This window comes from Homalodisca vitripennis, chromosome 3, assembly GCF_021130785.1.
Source record: "Homalodisca vitripennis isolate AUS2020 chromosome 3, UT_GWSS_2.1, whole genome shotgun sequence".
In the NCBI taxonomy this organism is placed as follows: domain Eukaryota; kingdom Metazoa; phylum Arthropoda; class Insecta; order Hemiptera; family Cicadellidae; genus Homalodisca; species Homalodisca vitripennis.
In genome coordinates, this window is record NC_060209.1 from 38968620 (window position 1) to 38987312 (window position 18693).

Sequence of the window (18693 nt, forward strand, 5' to 3'; positions counted from 1 at the left end):
AAGTTATTTGCATAGTATACCGATTGACTTGTGGATATGAAATACAAAATGTTTAATCAGATCGTGGAAGCTTAACATAACAGTACGAGTTTTGTACTGAAACACATCACATAAAAAATGAAAATGGTATTATTGTTAATTGACTATTTACAATGTCCCATTTCTTATTTATATTACTCCGAAAGGCGATGAAAGAATAAATATCTTCTTAACAGCTGATCGTTTGACCTTGCCATATATAGTCAGAATGTTGGGTCAGTAGGTATATTGTGAGAGGTTGATCAAGAGGACTGTGTCAACGGCTTACGAGTGGGCTAGCAATTAGTTCTCATTAAGAGAAAGAGAGCGAGTTATGTGGATAACCAACCTATACGATGCACAGATGTCATATTCTGTTATCAACAGCTGATGGCTTGGTCTAGCCATTTTTGTTTTCAAGAGTGAGAGATTGAGGTTATGTTGTGGTGGAATACTTACTACGCTGCAGAGAGGCTATTATAATAAACCTTATCAACAGCTGATCTTGCTGTCTGCAAATAGTACAGAGGATATGCGGATATTTATATCTAGTCCCTTATCAGCAGCTGATTTCTATGTCCAGTCATAATATTTTTGTTTCTCTGAGAAAAATGATTGGCTTGAAACAGCCGAGAGCAGATTCCACAGCGACCTGCAAGAGGAAGAGATATTCTGCAGTATTCTATAATTACACTCCACATTACCGCTAGTCCGCGGGCAAGGCTGTCTCAAGGGCTGTAGACGGACGTAGTGGGGACCGCGGAATGTGGTTCTCCTGGCGATCGGCATTCCTTCTCAGCCGCGTTCACCTCAAGACTCGCGCTCACCTGTCATCGTCTGTTCGCTTATAATAATACATGACCGTAACCGCGTTGCGTACTAATTGTCAACATTTTTCAGTAAAACATGTATTAATAATTTCGCTTCATTACTGATTAGATGAAATACGTGTGCGTGCATTACTACAATAGTTCGTGTTCCTCCGTTTGTGCGGAAACAATTCCGACGAGAATTAAATGCAAAGTTAGTAACGGTGACGTATATATGCCGACCACGAGGTTTATACTGTTAACTATCCATCTGGAATTTTGGGGAATCCTTGAAAACTTCGTAACCTGTTTATATTCTCTAGTCTTGTTAATAAGCCAAATGCCCAGGACTTTTTTCCGATACCGTATAAAACACGTATAGTACACACGATAGAAAGTTTTTTTTTTTTTTTTTTTCAAAAGTTCCCAAGTTTTTTTCCTTTCCCACATTACGAAACCAGTTGTCGGGCGGTGGGAGGGCAGAGCTGAGCGCGGGAAAGAGCAGGACTAGATGTGGCTTGTGGAGGGGGCAGGTATGTGCGGCTGCAGCAATCCCCACCACCACCACAACTCCACTCATTGCTGCCAACCCATTCCTCTCACATCACATTCCACAATACCTAGTTGCATGATTCTAAAGGCCAGGAAACGTTTATTGCTTATATTATAATAACGAGAGATTAATTGAGAGTTATCTCTAGGAATTTAAAAACAGAACACTAGTAAATGCACAGTTGGGCGACTGCCAGAAATAACTGGTAAGGTAATTCCAAGTAGTGGAACTTAAGCCACATCATTACAAGTAAAACGGAATGGTACATTTATTTTATATTTGTTTATAATATATGTCCGGAGTGTCAGACATGTTAAGTGGTCAAATCGGTATTATTTTGGACATAAATATGAAGGGAAATTAAATTGCAAGGTTGCAAATGTATATAATGAAGTAGCTTCATTTTAAAACAGCAACTCATTTTATTGTACATTTTGATCGTGTATACTTCAGTAGTACTTTACTATAATAAAGGGATTCTTCGTGATATTGGCAACACTGTGTGGCATTCTGTGCTGTTATTACAGCTGCGCTACTAGCAGTTGGTTGCGACTGGGGTGCGCGCGCACCGGATCCGGTACCCGTATGTTGGGTGTGGCGTAGAGCTCAGTCTTCAGAAGAGAGCTCAGCATGATGTTTGTGTGATCTTTATAATACGTTTTTATTGTTGACATCGAAGTCGTGTTTGATATCGTGATAACAACTTGTTAGTGCCAGATGGCTGATGGTGTCAGTGATGACGAGCGGAACTCTAACAGCAGTGACGTCTCGGGGGAGAGTTCCGCCACTGAGGATGACGAACCCGCTGCTCTCAACTGGTGCTGGTCAGATCTCAACTTGGACTCGCGACGCTTCCCTTTCACGAGACAGAACGAGCTACTGGTGTCCACGCCGGGCAACAACACTCCTCTGGACTGGTTCTTTATGCTGCTGGATGATCGTTTTCTGGACTACATTTGTCAGCAGACCAATAAAAATGTTACAGACACGATTCTCTGCCCGGACACCTCCGATACATCGCGCATCAATAACTGGAAGGAGCTCACTGTGTCCGAACTGAAGGTTTTCTTAGGACTTCTTCTTCATACGGGAACGATCAGGATGGACAGATTTCAGAATTATTGGAGGACACACAGAATGTTCAATTTACCATTCTTTAGACAGTACATGCCCAGGGATAGATTCCTGGCGATATTTAAATATTTGAACTTTACGGACGAAGTTTCTCCTTCGAACCTTCAACCCGGGGCCCGTTCCTTGAAAATTGCGAAACTTGTAGACTATTTCAACAATAAAATGGACGAAATCTACTATCCTTCGAGAGAGTTGATAATCGACGAGCCGACGCTCTTGTCGAAGGGGCAGCTACTTTTTGGGCGTAACACTAAAACCAAACGCCTCAAATACGACATAAAGTTATATTCGCTGAGCGAACCTTACGGCTTAACCGTGAAGTTTTTCGTGTATACCGGTTCGTGTGACATTCTGGCCGGGAGAGACCACACTTCCAAAGTGGTTCTGAAACTAATGGAAGGGAAGCTGGGATATGGACATTCCCTGTTCGTCGATCAGTTCTACAACAGTGTTCCACTGGTCGCGACTCTCCTCTCGGCTCACACGTACTGTACCGGCACTCTGCGAGTGGACCGAGTACACAACCCTGCCGCGGTGACCGACGCTCCACTGAGGAGAGGGGAGACAGTGGCACAGTACGCCAAGGGAGTCATGGTCGGCAAGTGGAGGGACAGGCGAACTGTCTTGTACATCTCCAGCGAGTTCGAGAACGAAATTGTGACGGTGACCGGCAACAGGGGTCAAACCAAAGAGAAGCCCATCGCTCTCTTGCAATACAACGCCAACATGGCCGCAGGAGACAGGCTGGAGCAGATGCAGTCGTACTACCCGTGCGAGCGCCACAAGCTCCAGTGGCACAAGAAGGTGTTCGTCCATCTCGTCCAGATAGTAATGATGAACGCATATCATCTGTACAACACGCACCAACCTCTGGACAAACACTGGCTGAAACTGTACGAATTCCGTATGCAGGTGCTGGAGTCGCTCCTGCCACCGGTGCCCAAGCCGTGTCGCGTGCCCACCCTGGACGCGGCCCACCGCCTGGTCAAGAATGATGAACAAGATGTCAAGGGTTTTACTAAGAGAAAGAAGTGCAGGGTTTGTTACAAGAGTGGCAAAAGGAAACAGTCGACTTTCGTTTGTGGTGGGTGTCCTGACAAGCCCGGTCTGTGTCCTGTCGAGTGCTTTGACAACTATCACGAGGACATGTGACCGCACCGACAAGAAGTGCAGAGTTTGTTACAAGGATGGCAAAAGGAACAATCGACCTTCGTGCTTGGTGGGTGTCCTAACAAGCCCGGTCGGTGTCCTATCGAGTGCTTTGACAACCATCAAAAGGATGTTTGACCGCACCGACAAGAAGTGCAGAGTTTGTTACAAGGATGGCAAAAGGAACAATCGACTTTCGTGCTTGGTGGGTGTCCTAACAAGCCCGGTCGGTGTCCTATCGAGTGCTTTGACAACCATCAAAAGGATGTTTGACCGCACCGACAAGAAGTGCAGAGTTTATTTAAAGGATGGCAAAAGGAACAATCGACTTTCGTGCTTGGTGGGTGTCCTGACAAGCCCGGTCTATGTCCTGTCGAGTGCTTTGACAACTATCACGAGGACATGTGACCGCACTGACAAGAAGTGCAGAGTTTATTTACAAGGATGGCAAAAGGAACAATCGACTTTCGTGCTTGGTGGGTGTCCTGACAAGCCCGGTCGGTGTCCTATCGAGTGCTTTGACAACTATATCAAGGAAACGTAATCGCACAGGTGGATTTGAGATAAGAATTAATTTCTTGTTGAAGAATGGTGGATCTTTTCATTATAGTGTATGTACATAATAAGAAAAATATTTGAATGACATTAATTAAATGTTTGATTTTAAATCTAGGCCTTATTTCAATCCTTAAATAAATTCTTAAAAGTTATGAATATATTGTATTTAGCTATGTGTGTTTTTAAAAAGGTAATACACTGAAGACATGCAATAATTACACGTTTGACCAAAATAAGTACATATGTAGGAGTATCTGATACTTTCGATGAATGTGCTTTCACTTTTGGATATATTGTAACGGGATCCAACAGTGACAACGACAGGCAACTTGGTCAGAAGATTTTAATCATTATGATCAGTTAAAGGAGATGGGTAGGTAACCCCTAGTTCCCAGATAGCACATGGTCATAGGTTATCTCGTGGGCTGGGCAGGAAGCCTCTGGGTTTTTTTTTCTTTGGCAGCGTTTTGTTATATTTAGAAATTCTGCATAGTTTTGGGTAGTACTACAGTTTAATTAATGTTTATATTCATTCATATGATTTGCCGAGCGATTCTTTCGTTAGCCGTACAATTATTTTCTGCGCTTGTGAAGTTTCATACTACTTACTGACTAGCATCGCTATCCTTTAGACGATCCGACTCTCTCTTTGAATTCACGAGCTCTTAGCGATGTAGAGTGCGCCGCTCTTGGAACTCCAGCCGTTCGCGGTGACAGGGAGGGCGTGTCTGGAACTCGCGAGTATAGTGCAGGTGCGTCGAAAAGTAGGGAATTTGCGATTGTCTGGCAAATGATTGCACATTTTTCCCAAACCTAAATGATAAAAGTCCAGAAAATGTATTCTTTAGTTTCTTGCACGATGCCCTTAAATATTACTTTTTATGTGCAAAATTCCAAATTCCCAACATGTATTTCCTAAATATAAATACAATGCTCTCAATATCTAAATCGTAAATTAATATTACCATAAAATAGTTTTGGGCAATACCTTTTTTGTTATCGCAAATGGATATTCTACTCGTAAACCTAAAACAACACACACCTCACTGAGGTCAGTACTAGAACCAGGAAACAGAAATTACTATTGTTGCGGTGTATGCAGTAAATGGTACAGCAGTTTCAAAATGTGGTTCAGTGGACAGTGTTCACAGCTAGTATCGAGGGAACATTATTTGTTATTGGATTGTCCCGTAAATCCTACTACAGGGACTCCTGTAATGACTTGCCAGGTAGCGATGGCGTGGAATCAAAGAGAGGTGCACTCATCATAATGTAATGTTGCCTTTTTATTGATACGAAAAGTCGAGAAGTCACATGGTTTACTAAATCAGTCAAATTGTGTGGAGTGACGTGCTCCATCATCGACCCCGTGTTGCCCAGCATAGAAATTTGACATCGCATGCAAACTGTCAAATCCTAGTAACATGTGTTGTTACGTAACGTATTACATTTCCATTTGATTACAATCAATTTATTTACAAAATTTCGATTTATCGTGTGCGCATACTGACAGAAATACACATATGGATGTTTCCATCCCATATCAAGTGATAGGCTTCGCTTAAGCTCAGCCAATTATGTTTTAAAATGTGTATGTTACTGCAACTGTAATTTATAACTTGTGCGTTGTGTAAACTTGTGTGTAAAACGTATCTGTTCTGGTTTTTTTTCTGATATTTTAAAGCTCATACGTAGCAGGATGTTGTTTACCCCGTATATTATAGCTATACAACATAAATACTTTTGTGCAGTAGCAGTTGCGGTGTTCACTAGCAGTTCCGGCCTCACATAGTGCATGACATTACAAGACGCAGCGGTAAGCCCACTGATTAATTGCGTGGGCTGTGTTAGCTGATTGACTCGTCTAGACCGACACACGGCTCAGTATTTATAGAAGAACCGGCAACAGCAGGCTACACGACACAATAGGCCCTGACCTACGCCAACTGTGATTACATGCCCGTGAGTCACCGCCACGCCACGTCACGTCACGTCACGATCTCGCCTTCTCGCTTCCTTCCGGTAGCTTACCATCAGCAGCCATCGCGTGGTGAACTTTGCATAATCTATTGAGGTCTCCACCTGAAGCGATTTGCCTCCATTATTGTGATTCGGCGATGTTGTTGACGTCTGCAAGTGAGCTAGGCTTGATCGTTGCCAATGCCTATTCTAAAAGTTGACAGCCTAAAAAACCATTCTAAGAATGTCGGGAAGAAGGTTAGCGTGACGTTTTGCCTGTATCCGTGTAAATATAAATGCCGATCAGCTGACTTGTCGGTGACTCACCGAACAGCTGTGTCGGTGGCGCCGCCTAGAATCAGTTTCTTGACCCCAACTTTCTACCGGCCGGCCCAGCTCACAGCGGTATACCTGTACCACAACATTGTGTAACGCTTGTCCTCGGTTATTCTTAGAACTGAGGTGTGGGCCGTTCCAGTCAACTCCAGCTAACATTTACGTTATTAAACTTAGAATATTACGTCGGACAAATTATGTTTACAATATTATTATAAATGGCAGTGTTTGTCACACTTTTCCATTTATTCGTTTACAGCTTTATGATGTGAGCTAAGCTTCGTTACGTAACTTTAAAAAACACCTGTTTGAATACGCATCTAAAACAACGTAAAAATTCTAAAATTAAGTATTTAACATATTCACATTCATATATTTTACTTTTATTCATACGGTATATCAAATAAATCAATTCTACACTGTATTATATGTGTAGAAGAATTTCATTGTAACATTTGTATTTTCCACACATATTTATATATCGTATTTACATTATGGAACATAACTATCGCAAAGGTTAATAAAATTCTTATTCTCTATTGAATTCTGTTACATAAGTTATTTTCTTTGTACGTATGTATATTAATGTACCCTTAGTAATAATACACCTTTGGTTTAGTATGTTTTGTTAGTGAAATGCCAATATGCGATGTTGAGGTACCAATGTGTTTTTGACTTGTATCAATACACATACACCATACGGACAGATTTGGCGCTGTCTGTCTCTGTATATGGTCACAGCCATGGCGCACCGACTGCCAGGCTGCCGGCACTTCTTGCTTACAGTCTAACTGTGTGCGACAAGTTGTTCGTGTGTGACTGACTAACCTAGCCGGTGCAGGATCTCGCCACACACATTCCGGATGGACAGATTTGGCGCTGTCTGTCTCTGTATATGGTCACAGCCATGGCGCACCGACTGCCAGGCTGCCGGCACTTCTTGCTTACAGTCTAACTGTGTGCGACAAGTTGTTCGTGTGTGACTGACTAACCTAGCCGGTGCAGGATCTCGCCACACACATTCCGGATGGACAGATTTGGAGCTGTCTGTCTCTGTATATGGTCACAGCCATGACGCACCGACTGCCAGGCTGCCGGCACTTCTTGCTTACAGTCTAACTGTGTGCGACAAGTTGTTCGTGTGTGACTGACTAACCTAGCCGGTGCAGGATCTCGCCACACACATTCCGGATGGACAGATTTGGCGCTGTCTGTCTGTCTCTGTATATGGTCACAGCCATGACGCACCGACTGCCAGGCTGCCGGCACTTCTTGCTTACAGTCTAACTGTGTGCGACAAGTTGTTCGTGTGTGACTGACTAACCTAGCCGGTGCAGGATCTCGCCACACACATTCCGGATGGACAGATTTGACGCTGTCTGTCTCTGTATATGGTCACAGCCATGACGCACAGACTGCCAGGCTGCCGGTACTCTTGCAGTCTCTCTTACAGTCAGACTACGTACTGGACGTCCATAGTGTTTGACTGCCCTAGATTGCCCTGTGTCTCACCACACGAATTCCGGGCTCTCTGTATATAGTCACGCATTCCGGGCATATCTATGTATACATTCATGCATCCCGGGCATATCTATGTATACATTCATGCATTCCGGGCATATCTCTGTATATAGTCACGCATTCCGGGCATATCTCTGTATATAGTCACGCAATCCGGGCATATCTCTGTATATAGTCACGCATTCCGGGCATATCTCTGTATATAGTCACGCATTCCGGGCATATATCTGTATATAGTCACGCATTCCGGGCATATCTCTGTATATAGTCACAGACAGCACGCACTATCTGCCAGGCTGTTGGCACTCTTGCTCACATTCTGAGTACATTTCACGAGGTGCTAAATGTATCCACTTGCATAATTGTCTCTCGAAACTATTCAGCAATCGCTTTAAAATTGCTTTAATTGTTTAAAATATGGTTGCATATAATCAAAGACTTATTTTCTAATGACCCATTGACTTCGTATGAAGCTAGTTCGAAGTTGCAACCTCTGTAACAGTCTTTATGATTATTTTTTTCTTCTTCGGCTACAACAATAAAGACATTTTCTGTTGCAGGTGTGTATCATCTTGATCTATTAGTAACGCCGGTAATTTGGTAAGACTAAAATTACTTAAATGTCTTAACTATTGTTCTCATATATTTGTGTACTGCTAAAAACTTTTAAATTGTATAACTACGCAGAATAGCATGATGCATTAATATACTCACCTACTCATTGGTATAATCTCCTTCAATTTTTAATTTGATTTATCAACCCCATTCTCGTAGTTGCAATTAGGCTAATCTTGCCACTGTAGAGAACCAGCTACATCCACTACTACATACCGAACTGTCAATACCAACACTGCAGCTAGGTTAGTCGTCAATTATCCAGCCGAGCGATCGTGTGCGGTCAACGTCCCGAATGTCAATACCAACACTGCAAGCTAGGTTAGTCGTCAATTATCCAGGCCGAGCGATCGTGTACGGTCAACGTCCCGAACTGTCAATACCAACACTGCAGCGGCGGCGTAGTAGTCGTCAATTATATACACCATCTACGGTCAACGTCCCGAACTGTCAATACCAACACTGCAGCTAGGTTAGCCGTCAATTATCCAGCCGAGCGATCGTGTACGGTCAACGTCCCGAACTGTCAATACCAACACTGCAGCGGCGGCGTAGTAGGTCCCAATATACATCATCTACTACGCGTGAAGTGTCAGGTTAGTCGTCAATTACCCAGCTCAGTGATCGTGTACGGTCAACGTCCCGAACTGTCAATACCAACACTGCAGCGGCGGCGTAGTTGGCCCCAATATACATCATTCACGGGCACCTCGCCTGCCCTCGTTCACTTTCCAATTACCTCTGCCAAACAAGGCAATACCTCTAAAGCACTAATTGGTTTGGGAATTCCTTTTCAGTATTTCTTCTTTTGGAAAGTGTTTCGTGATGTGTTTTTATAAGTCTGCACTTTTAATTGTGAATTTGTGAATTTCATAAACATTCTGTAGTGTTTTTCAACATTTGAGTAATTTCATACTTTGTTGTCTTACTGCACATGCTGTATGTGTACTGACGACAATGAAATAGTTTAATATAAAAAGCGCTTTGAAGTATAAATACTTTAGCCAAACAGGATATTTCTACTTCAGATTCTTAAAATATCTTTCTACGTGGGTGCTGGTTGTGAAAGAGTTAATCTAATTATAATTTCTCATCAGCTATAACTAATAGGTCTCCACTTCTAGTTTTGTAATTACTGCGTCTCATTGGTGAAAAAGTAACATTTAATTAGAGAGTAACTTCTTTAATTTATTGCGAAAATATTTGCAACCTGAATAGCATGTATTTCAAATCATTTACGTTTAAGAGGAAAATAGAATATGATTACCATTTGTTGGAACCACTATCTAAATGTTGTCATTAGTCTGCACCTGCACCCAATTGTCGTTGTGGATGATCTGTTGTAGTAGATGGGAGATAATCTGAATTGGTTCAAGAGTGACAGGATATTTAGGACAATTAAGGTTGGAGATAGGGGTAATTTCCCCAAGATCCATGATGAAGAATTAGGATACATGTAAGAAGGGTAGGTCAGCTCTGTACCAGCCTCTCCAGTCAAATGGGGCAGGGGTTGTATGCTCTTATGTTCTGGTTACCAACTGCCTTTAACACTTACACTGCTGTGCTGTAACTTTACACTAGAGGGTTGCACAGTTTGGCAACTAGTAATCTGGCTAGATCATCCAGCTTCCGGCCTTGCATGACTCACAACTGGGCTTTTTCTTCGAATTGCAATTAAAACTTGATAAGAAATATTTGTATCAAAGAGGATGTTGTCGTGATCATAAATATCTAAAATTATCTTTGTTCAGACAAATAATATTATTGAAAAATAGTACAACTTAGCATACAATGTTTTAGTGTTTAACTTTTTGTTAATCTTTTATGTTAGCAAAAACAACACTAACAATTGTCGGATTTGAATTGAGTTTACATACTTATTGTAACTAAAGCAAGATTAATAACACATTGTTAATAAACATAAAAAGTTTTGTTAGAGAAGAAGATTAAAATTTGTGACTTTGAAGGAACTTTCTTTGGGCATTTTTGAGGATGATAATCCAACTAAACATTAAATGTACCAGATGAGAAGTTTGAGTGCACCTACATCAACTCCAGTAGAACTAGGATCTACCCTTGCACCCCAATAACTCAACATTATTTGTCAGTGATGTGTCACTCCTGTGCATCCATGAGGCTGCCCAGATTTGACACATCAGTCTATGGTTTACCCATGTAGGAAGATATAAACCAGCAGAAGTGAATCCTACTGGGGATTCCCACACTACATTTTAGGCATTGTATTTCGCCTCCCATAGTACTAGAACGTAAAGATTAAGATATTATCTAGTTTAAACTTTTGAGCAAAAATATTTGCAGATGTGGTTTATGGTTTCAAATAATTTAATTAAAGTAAGATGTTAATAGTACAATTATATCAAAATAGTACTATTATATCAAAATAAAACTATCTTTTAGGACAAAACCATTTTATATAAAAACAATTATTATTCATTAGTTATTAAAAACATAAAAATTAAAATATAAGAATAAACTGGTTCTCTGGAATAAAAATGTAACCAAAACATTTTAAATAGTTACCTTGGTATATGTCTGGCTAAAATTTTGCAATTTCCTCATTTAACAAAAACACGTGTAACCTTTTAAACATTACTAAATTTGAAAAAAAACTTACTTGTTTATTTACTGATTGTGTAAAATAATCCATAGTTAGTCATTGCTGATTGCATAGTTATTGTACACTCATAAGTTTTATAACAAACTGTTACAATCTAGCTATGAGTAATCTCATATCTTAGGTGTACTACCTAAACACAACATGATTATTAGTACTACTCCAGTTCTTAGCGAATGACTTTACTTTAACTCTGTAAGAGAATCTTTTTGTCATATTGTTAATGAACTTGACGAAGGATTTTTGAGTTACCAAAGATCACAATATTAAACATCAAATGGTAATGCATAGTTTACCTAAAACACATACCTCCTTTGAATTAATGTTGTAAGTGAAAGGTTTGGAAAGACGTATTAAGTTCTGACAGTTTATACAAATAAGTTTATTCAAAATAATTGTCGTACAATAAATACAATATGTATTAATACAATACCTGCACAAGATATACAGGAGAGTGGGTGGGTACTGTTCAGGAAATTTCTATAGCCTACTAAACAACAGAACTTAAAAAGTAAAAGTGACTTAGAAATACCTCAGAGTATTTTACAGTTTCTTGTCATGATCAGGGCTGAAATTATTTATGGTATGCAACTATACATTTACAATATTTTAGCTTCATTGCTCTTAACACTTGTTTTGAAATTTGCCAAATCTAAGCCAATAGACAAGACTTTATAAGCAATTTAATTTTCTTCCAAAGCCTCCATAATATAAGTATGGGTTCGTAGTGATGGAGTATGACGTTTTTCAGTACTGGGGAGAATTTGTAGTGTCCAACTGGGGTACAGATGGATGGTCAGTCTTTGTATACTTGGTGATCAGTTGTAGCATGTCTGCCCTGAGGGCTAGCTTTGAGCTCCTAGGGACTTCCCGCATGAAAGACACCAGGGATAACAGGAAGTGTCTGTCCTCTTCACTCTCTGCATCTGTATCTGCGTAAGTCTCCAGCCTGGGTTTCTTGGCTGGATTCTGTTCTGTCTCCGAGTCTCCCTTTCTGTATCAATAAATTGTTTTTCAGTAATAAATACTCAGATCCAATGCAAGGCCATCAAAATGGCAAGTTAAAAACTAACAATAATGTATTATTTATAGTAGAAATTTCAAAAACGAATACATGTTACAGTAATGAATATGTAAAGAATAAGATGTATTAATAAAATGATTTATAATCACTTGGCCAGCTAGTGAATCAGCTATTCATGTTCATTATTACAAAGTTAAGTGCAATTTTTCCTTCCAAGTTTCAAAACCGGTTTTAAAACATTTTGTGATTTGTTTTTACATTTAAAAAGTGACATCAGTGAATCCTCTGAAATGACGAAAGTACGCCTATGTGGTAGAGATTTATTGAATGCAAAAAAATTTTACAAGATTAAACAAGTGCTTCAGTAATATTGTTAAACACTCTTTGCTGGCCTTAATAAGTTTCAATTTCTCCATTTGAAACTTTGAGTGATAACATTATGTGCGAATAAAATATAGACGGATACAACAGAATATTGAAAAATCCGGTAGAGCTTAATGAAAGAGTTATCGCTCAGGCTCCTTTTAACCTTTTACCCCTATTATCAATAGTGTTGTCCCTTTGAGCCAAGAGAAGAAACCTATGATCCAAGTTTCTAGTCTCCAGGACCTTTCTATCTAAAAGTATCACGCAGAAGGATGGACAATTACACAAATTTAAAAAGGCAATGTAGTCAATAAAGAGTACTCAAATAAATGAGTAAGTCATGGATTGCATATAAGCGGTTTGATCCTTCAGCATGACAAAGAATGTATCCCTCTGTTCTCAAACTAACACAAAAAGTAGTCTGGAAACTATCTTGTTTCCCTTAAAGCTTGATTTTGCATCTTTTGATTCTTATTTTTGTGTTCCAAAGTAAGTGTTACATGGAAAATAGTTCTTTTAGCAATAATTTGCATGTACAAAATGCGTGGGAAATGTTCTCAAACTATGTTAAAAACATATTTGCTGTCAATACTCAAATTAGCAAGTTAAAAATTAGCAATTGGGACAAGTTAATAAGTTTTGTAATGGAACTATAAAAAAGTAGATAAAGTTCCATTTTGTGAAAATACAATGATATATCTTTAGAGGAATTGGTTTCTTTCAATAATTAAATAATGTTCTTCAAGGTTTTACCAATTTCTTAGCTCAAATGTTGATTCCTATAAAATGTATTTTTTTATGTGGAACTCAATTCCCCCACAAAATGTGACTGAAAATCCAATTTCACAATTTAATGAAGAAAGTTTGGCGTAACCCGCTTGAGTATAGTGAGTAAATATTTAAAATGTTCATTATTATCTCAGTGTTTATTGCAATTTGAAAATGTCGCCTTGTCATGAGTTGTACTTTGGTCAGTAAAATAAGTCCCTAAAACCAAAACTAAGTGTAAAAAGGTATTAAACATCAAATGTATAGCACAATCTGGTAATACCCAATCTGTTACATCAATGAATCAGTTGCAACAATGGCAGCTCTCTCTAGTAGCACAAACATCTGATATCTTTTCCTCTTCACTCACCCTGGAAACTTGATTGTGGGGACTAAGAAGTCCAGCTGATCATAGTACTGGTTCCTTGATTTCCTCAGATCTCTGCTTCCTGCCCGTTTCTGTTTGAGATAGTCTCTGACAAAAGTCTGCTGCAAGTCCTTCCATCTTTTTTGCAGCTCCAAACCTGATAGATACATGACAATGGTTTAGAACTTTGTTGTTCTTATTATAACTATTGGAATCTTAAACCTATGTTCTTTTAGGACAAGAAGCTTAGAATATTGAACCTTGTCCTATAAGGACCTTTGCACTGCTTCCGGAGTGACAGGATATTTGGATGGGTAAGGTTGGGAGTAGGGACCACCTCCTTGTCGAGATTCATGAGGTAAAGTTTAAGCCACTAATCTCAAGTCATGTCCCCTCGGAAAAAGGAGAGGCCTGCTCCGAACCAGCCTCTCCAGTCAAAGCAGGCATGGGTTGGCACGCCTTGTCTATGCTGGCAAGAACCTTTGGCTCTTAGGGAATAGACCCCACCAACTCCAACAGTCATCTCTCACAGTAGACTAGACCTATAGAATTACTCTTGCGTCCCAGAATCTCAACATTTGTGGTTAGTGATGTGCCTCCCCTGGACATCCATAAGGTTGCTCAGATTTAAAGGACATCGGTTTATGCTGTACCTAGTGTGGGGTTAACTGAAAGGTTTAAACCAGCCAGAAATGAACCCTCGTAGAGAAAATAATAATAAAATATGTGACTTTTTATTCAAATTCTGATTTTAATAAAACGTTGATAGTGTTTAAGTTATTTTCTCACGAATAGAGCAGTTACATAGCTACGTAAAAGAATGATATTTCTGTAGAACAGAATTAATGCTTTTTAAATTGAAGCATTTTGTGTCTGGTGACTGGTGATTCCATGTGTAATGATCGGACGCTTGCTGTGCTTCTCAAATTATGTTCATGGAAGCAATGGCTCATTGAGTTATGTTATTGCTTGTCACATTTGTTTATTGATTCAGCTACTATAAGTAGCTCATGCCACAATGTCAAGAGAATCTATTATCATTTACTTTACATCCACACATTAATAATTTTTGTCACAAAGCCTAATTGAATTTTATAGAAATGTTAAAATAATGTACAGAATACTCACTGTCATATAGTAAAAGGTAAATCATGTTATTGTCATTTATTTAGGCATTACACTACTATTCTCAAAACTCTAAACATTGCTCTTTTCAGTGGGATAATACATCCAACTTTTCTGAATTTTGTTCTATAAAAACCTAGTTGGATTATTATAAACATTAAAAAAAATCAATCAAGCTGTTCTCAGGTGGTGTGGTTACAAACAAAAGCATTTAATTTTTAATAATATTGATGACATCTTATAAATAAAATATATTCACTTTTTTCTGGATTTATTCATTATTTTGTAAGCAAATACTTTAATAATATAGGAATTGAGTGAAATTAGTAGTGGTAATTGACAATCATTGATACCACTATGTATCAATGCTTGAATGTAATTGAATCTTGTATTAATAACACGTTTGCTGCAATGAATTTCTTATGGGAATATTTTGCAACTTTCAAGTTCAGTAGGGTAGACCCAGGTTGGAAAGAAAAATCCTTTTTGTGTTGTTCCTAGGACACAAGATGGATGTACAAAATTAAATGTCCTTATCTTTCATTGTTTTTGTTCGCCATTGATAAATGGGTCAGCCAGGACATGTTATATGTAGTAGAGTACATTGTGATGAACGAATTTGTATTTTATCAATGTATTATTGTTATCCGGTATTGTGTAAAACTTCAGAGTTAGGTTATGATACGGGGTAATAAAATATTACTATCAACGGAATACAGTTAATAGGTAATGTACTTATTTATTGCTCAAACAATGAATACAATTACCTAAACGCTCTAAGTACACATGCAAGTGCAGTAGTAAAGTATACGTACATCTAATCCGCTTATCATCTGCCGACCACGTGTTGAAGTCGGGCCAGCTGGTAATGCAGACTTGACGCCAAGCGGTCGCCATTTTGTGTTTGACGCCGTGGTCGCTGGAAGCCGTATTCCATATCGCAGGCATTTGCTTCACCTGCTTGATAAACCCTGGTATATCGAACTGTTCCGCACCACAGTTCGGAGATGCCACAGCCATGGCTTGTTTAGTTCTAACTGGCACAGGTATGTCAGCCTCACTCCGCGCGGGATTTTTTTGTTGCGTTGGCCAGACTGAGAAGCCCAGTGCGCCCAAGGCTGTTCTTGCCGCGCGTCTCTAGTATGTTTCTACACGTAGTTTTAGTCCTGTTATGAAAATTTTGTCGTACACGGTCCTTTACAGATAAATTGTTTTATTAATACAGTATCAAATGTTTCCAATAGTTGTTATTAACTGAAATTTGTATATTACTTGATATCGTGCATTATCATATCGTGTAATATATAAAAAATTTGATGTAAATAAATTATAAGTATATAAACAGTTCATTGATGAGTGATTGTTGTGTCTTTGACTTCATATGATGTTACTTATCTATTTAGTTCTTATACTAGTAATAAATAGTAAGTACAACTGGACATTCAGAAAAACGTTCAATTTGTCAAAAAATTATTTAAGTAGTGTGACAAATAATGAATCTTTTACGAATTGTACATTATATTTTATGCTAAATCATTGAATATTATGAAATATTATGTTAGCAAATAAATCAAAGAAATGGCTGTGGTCTGCAAAACTGGCACAAAAGTGCTGGGATTGTTAGCTGATACAATCCAGCATACAATCCTGATACAATCCTTGTACCTTCCAGCATATTGCAGGGTACCATCAAATGTTTTACGAGGTTTTCAAATTATTGAGTACTTTTTTAATCTTAGAATTTGTTTTTCTTCAATGATTTGTTGTTTAATGAACGCACTGAGAAATGTATAAGCACAGCATAAACCGGAGTATAAGAATGATGTCAAGTGAAGAGTACTGGGGAATTAAATAGTTAGTAAGACATTAAATTTGAGATATTTAGGGCTATTTTCATGGCACCTCATTACTCTTTGAGATGAGTAAAAACACACGAGACTTTTTGCTTTGTGGTTTGTAAGGATAACAGGATTTCGGACATTTGCCATCGTTAAGGTATTATAACACAACGTTTCGAGGATTGGAATCTATCTTCGTCGTCATGTTGGGAGTATGTTACCTTATTATTTCAGTCAAAATAGAAAAAAATACAGTATTAAGTGCGTTAATTTATTTGCACTATATCCAGATTTCTAGGTTCGTGCCAATAGTTAGATAGGTCTCGTATGAGCTCAGTCAGCGGCTTCGCTTGTAGTGTACCGACTGATCTATCGGCTTACCACTTAGCACGGGGACTGGCACGTCCTACATCTGTGTTTGCTGCTGAGCCTCACGAGATGTGATGAAGTGGGGGTTCATTGAGGCCGTGTCGAGATCGGTACCATTAAGTTGTAAGGGTGTCGCTGCAAAGTACGGGATGGGATGAGGCGATATTTAAAAATGGCTGACCTTGCATCGCGCGGCGCGGCGGCGGCTCCGAGTAAGGTTTGGGACACACATAACCGCACCGTGCCCGACACGTGAGTCGGCCGATTGTCGGTGCGGGCTCAGCTCGGTTACCGTGAGGCCACACATGTCCGTATGCAGTCCGAGCGCAACAAATCTCACTGTTTGTACTAGAGCATGTTTCTTTTCAATTCGAAGTGACAGATACTTTAAAAAAATATTCGGAAGATTAAGTATTGCTTGAGAAAATTGTTAATATCATTGTTGTTATTTTTATTAATCGCTGTGATGAATGAAACATTGTAATGCTACAGTAAAGCTTTGTACAATCAGCTAGTATGTAAAATTTGTAAATATCATTATCTGGTTATATTTTTTATCCCTATAATTCTTGTTCATTGTGTTTCATTGCAACGAATTTCGGTCAAATAGACTATAAACAGTATATTTAGTGTTTTTTGTATTAAACCCAAGAGCTATAGTGTGATGCCAGAGAGTTTGCCATGTTGCAAGCCCTTTATAATAATTTGTAAAACATAGTAAAATATTTGTAAAATATATACTGGAGAACTTACAAAAAACAGATTTTACAAAATGTTTTTTCTTTTATAGCTCCGAGGACAAATAATTTATTGCCAGAATTAGTCAAAAATAGTAGAAACATAAATATATTCTCTAAAAAAATTAGAGTATGGTTGATCGGTCAAAATGATAATTGAGTATTTGTTTAAGATAATACATTAGTGTATGGTTAGTCTTGTCTGCTAAGTTATAATAATATTTAAATAGACACGTTAGAGCATTATAAAATAATTATTTATAATATAATATTTAATGTTACATGTGTAAAGCCTAATATTTGAATTGTAAATCATGCATAAATCCTTTTTGTTTAATACAGCACACTAGTTTATACTAAATTTAAACTTTGAAACGTAAGAGTACATTATTTACTACATAAGCTAAAATAACTCATTTTTATCATTTCATTCTTGCTCGATTCCGCTATTTTTATTTTTTACCCTTTTTGTATATAGTATCCCCCAACACAGGCACAGCCTCTTATGGGGTACCTAAATTTCCCTTATTTTGTAAATCTATTGGCCTAATTATTAGTTTAAAAAAAAAGAAAGACAAATCTAAAAGGATGTAACCTACTTTTTTATATTTTATTACTCTAAGTACATAAATTAGAAATAAAGTAATTAGAAAACATTTTATGTATTTGTTATTTACTGCTATACGTTATGTCATAGTATTAATTTATTATTAAGCAACTGGCAATAAAATTTATTTGTAATATTCAGTTTGTTATTATGGGGAACTAAATGATTTATTATTATTATTTATTTTTTAACATGGGTTTTCTTG

General features: G+C 38.4%; 2 protein-coding genes across 3 annotated transcripts in view; one reads left to right on the plus strand and one right to left on the minus strand.

The window, feature by feature from the left end:
- LOC124356821 (transcription factor AP-4) overlaps window positions 1-18693 on the plus strand; it is a 56759-nt gene that overhangs the window by 23813 nt on the left and 14253 nt on the right. The gene's annotated exons all lie outside the window — the stretch shown is intronic.
- Window positions 11649-17353, minus strand: LOC124356822. Of its 2 annotated transcripts, none has more exons than XM_046808056.1 (3): window positions 17326-17353; window positions 13816-13969; window positions 11649-12281 (listed from the first exon to the last, which is right to left on the minus strand). In XM_046808056.1, exons 1-3 carry the CDS (start codon window positions 17330-17332, stop codon window positions 12035-12037), a joined length of 408 nt encoding a protein of 135 aa, XP_046664012.1. In that variant the 5' UTR covers window positions 17333-17353; the 3' UTR covers window positions 11649-12034. The 2 variants fall into 2 exon arrangements, with proteins under 2 accessions (XP_046664012.1, XP_046664011.1); XM_046808055.1 differs by lacking the exon at window positions 17326-17353 and adding an exon at window positions 15753-16549.

Coding starts and splice junctions, on each gene's coding strand:
- LOC124356822 (XM_046808055.1), bottom strand. CDS start 15,957: ATGGCTGTGGCATCTCCGAACTGTGGTGCGGAACAGTTCGATATACCA. Junction 13,970..15,752: donor AGATGATAAGCGGATTAGAT/GTACGTATACTT, acceptor TGTATCTATCAG/GTTTGGAGCTGCAAAAAAGA. Junction 12,282..13,815: donor CCCACAATCAAGTTTCCAGG/GTGAGTGAAGAG, acceptor TTATTGATACAG/AAAGGGAGACTCGGAGACAG.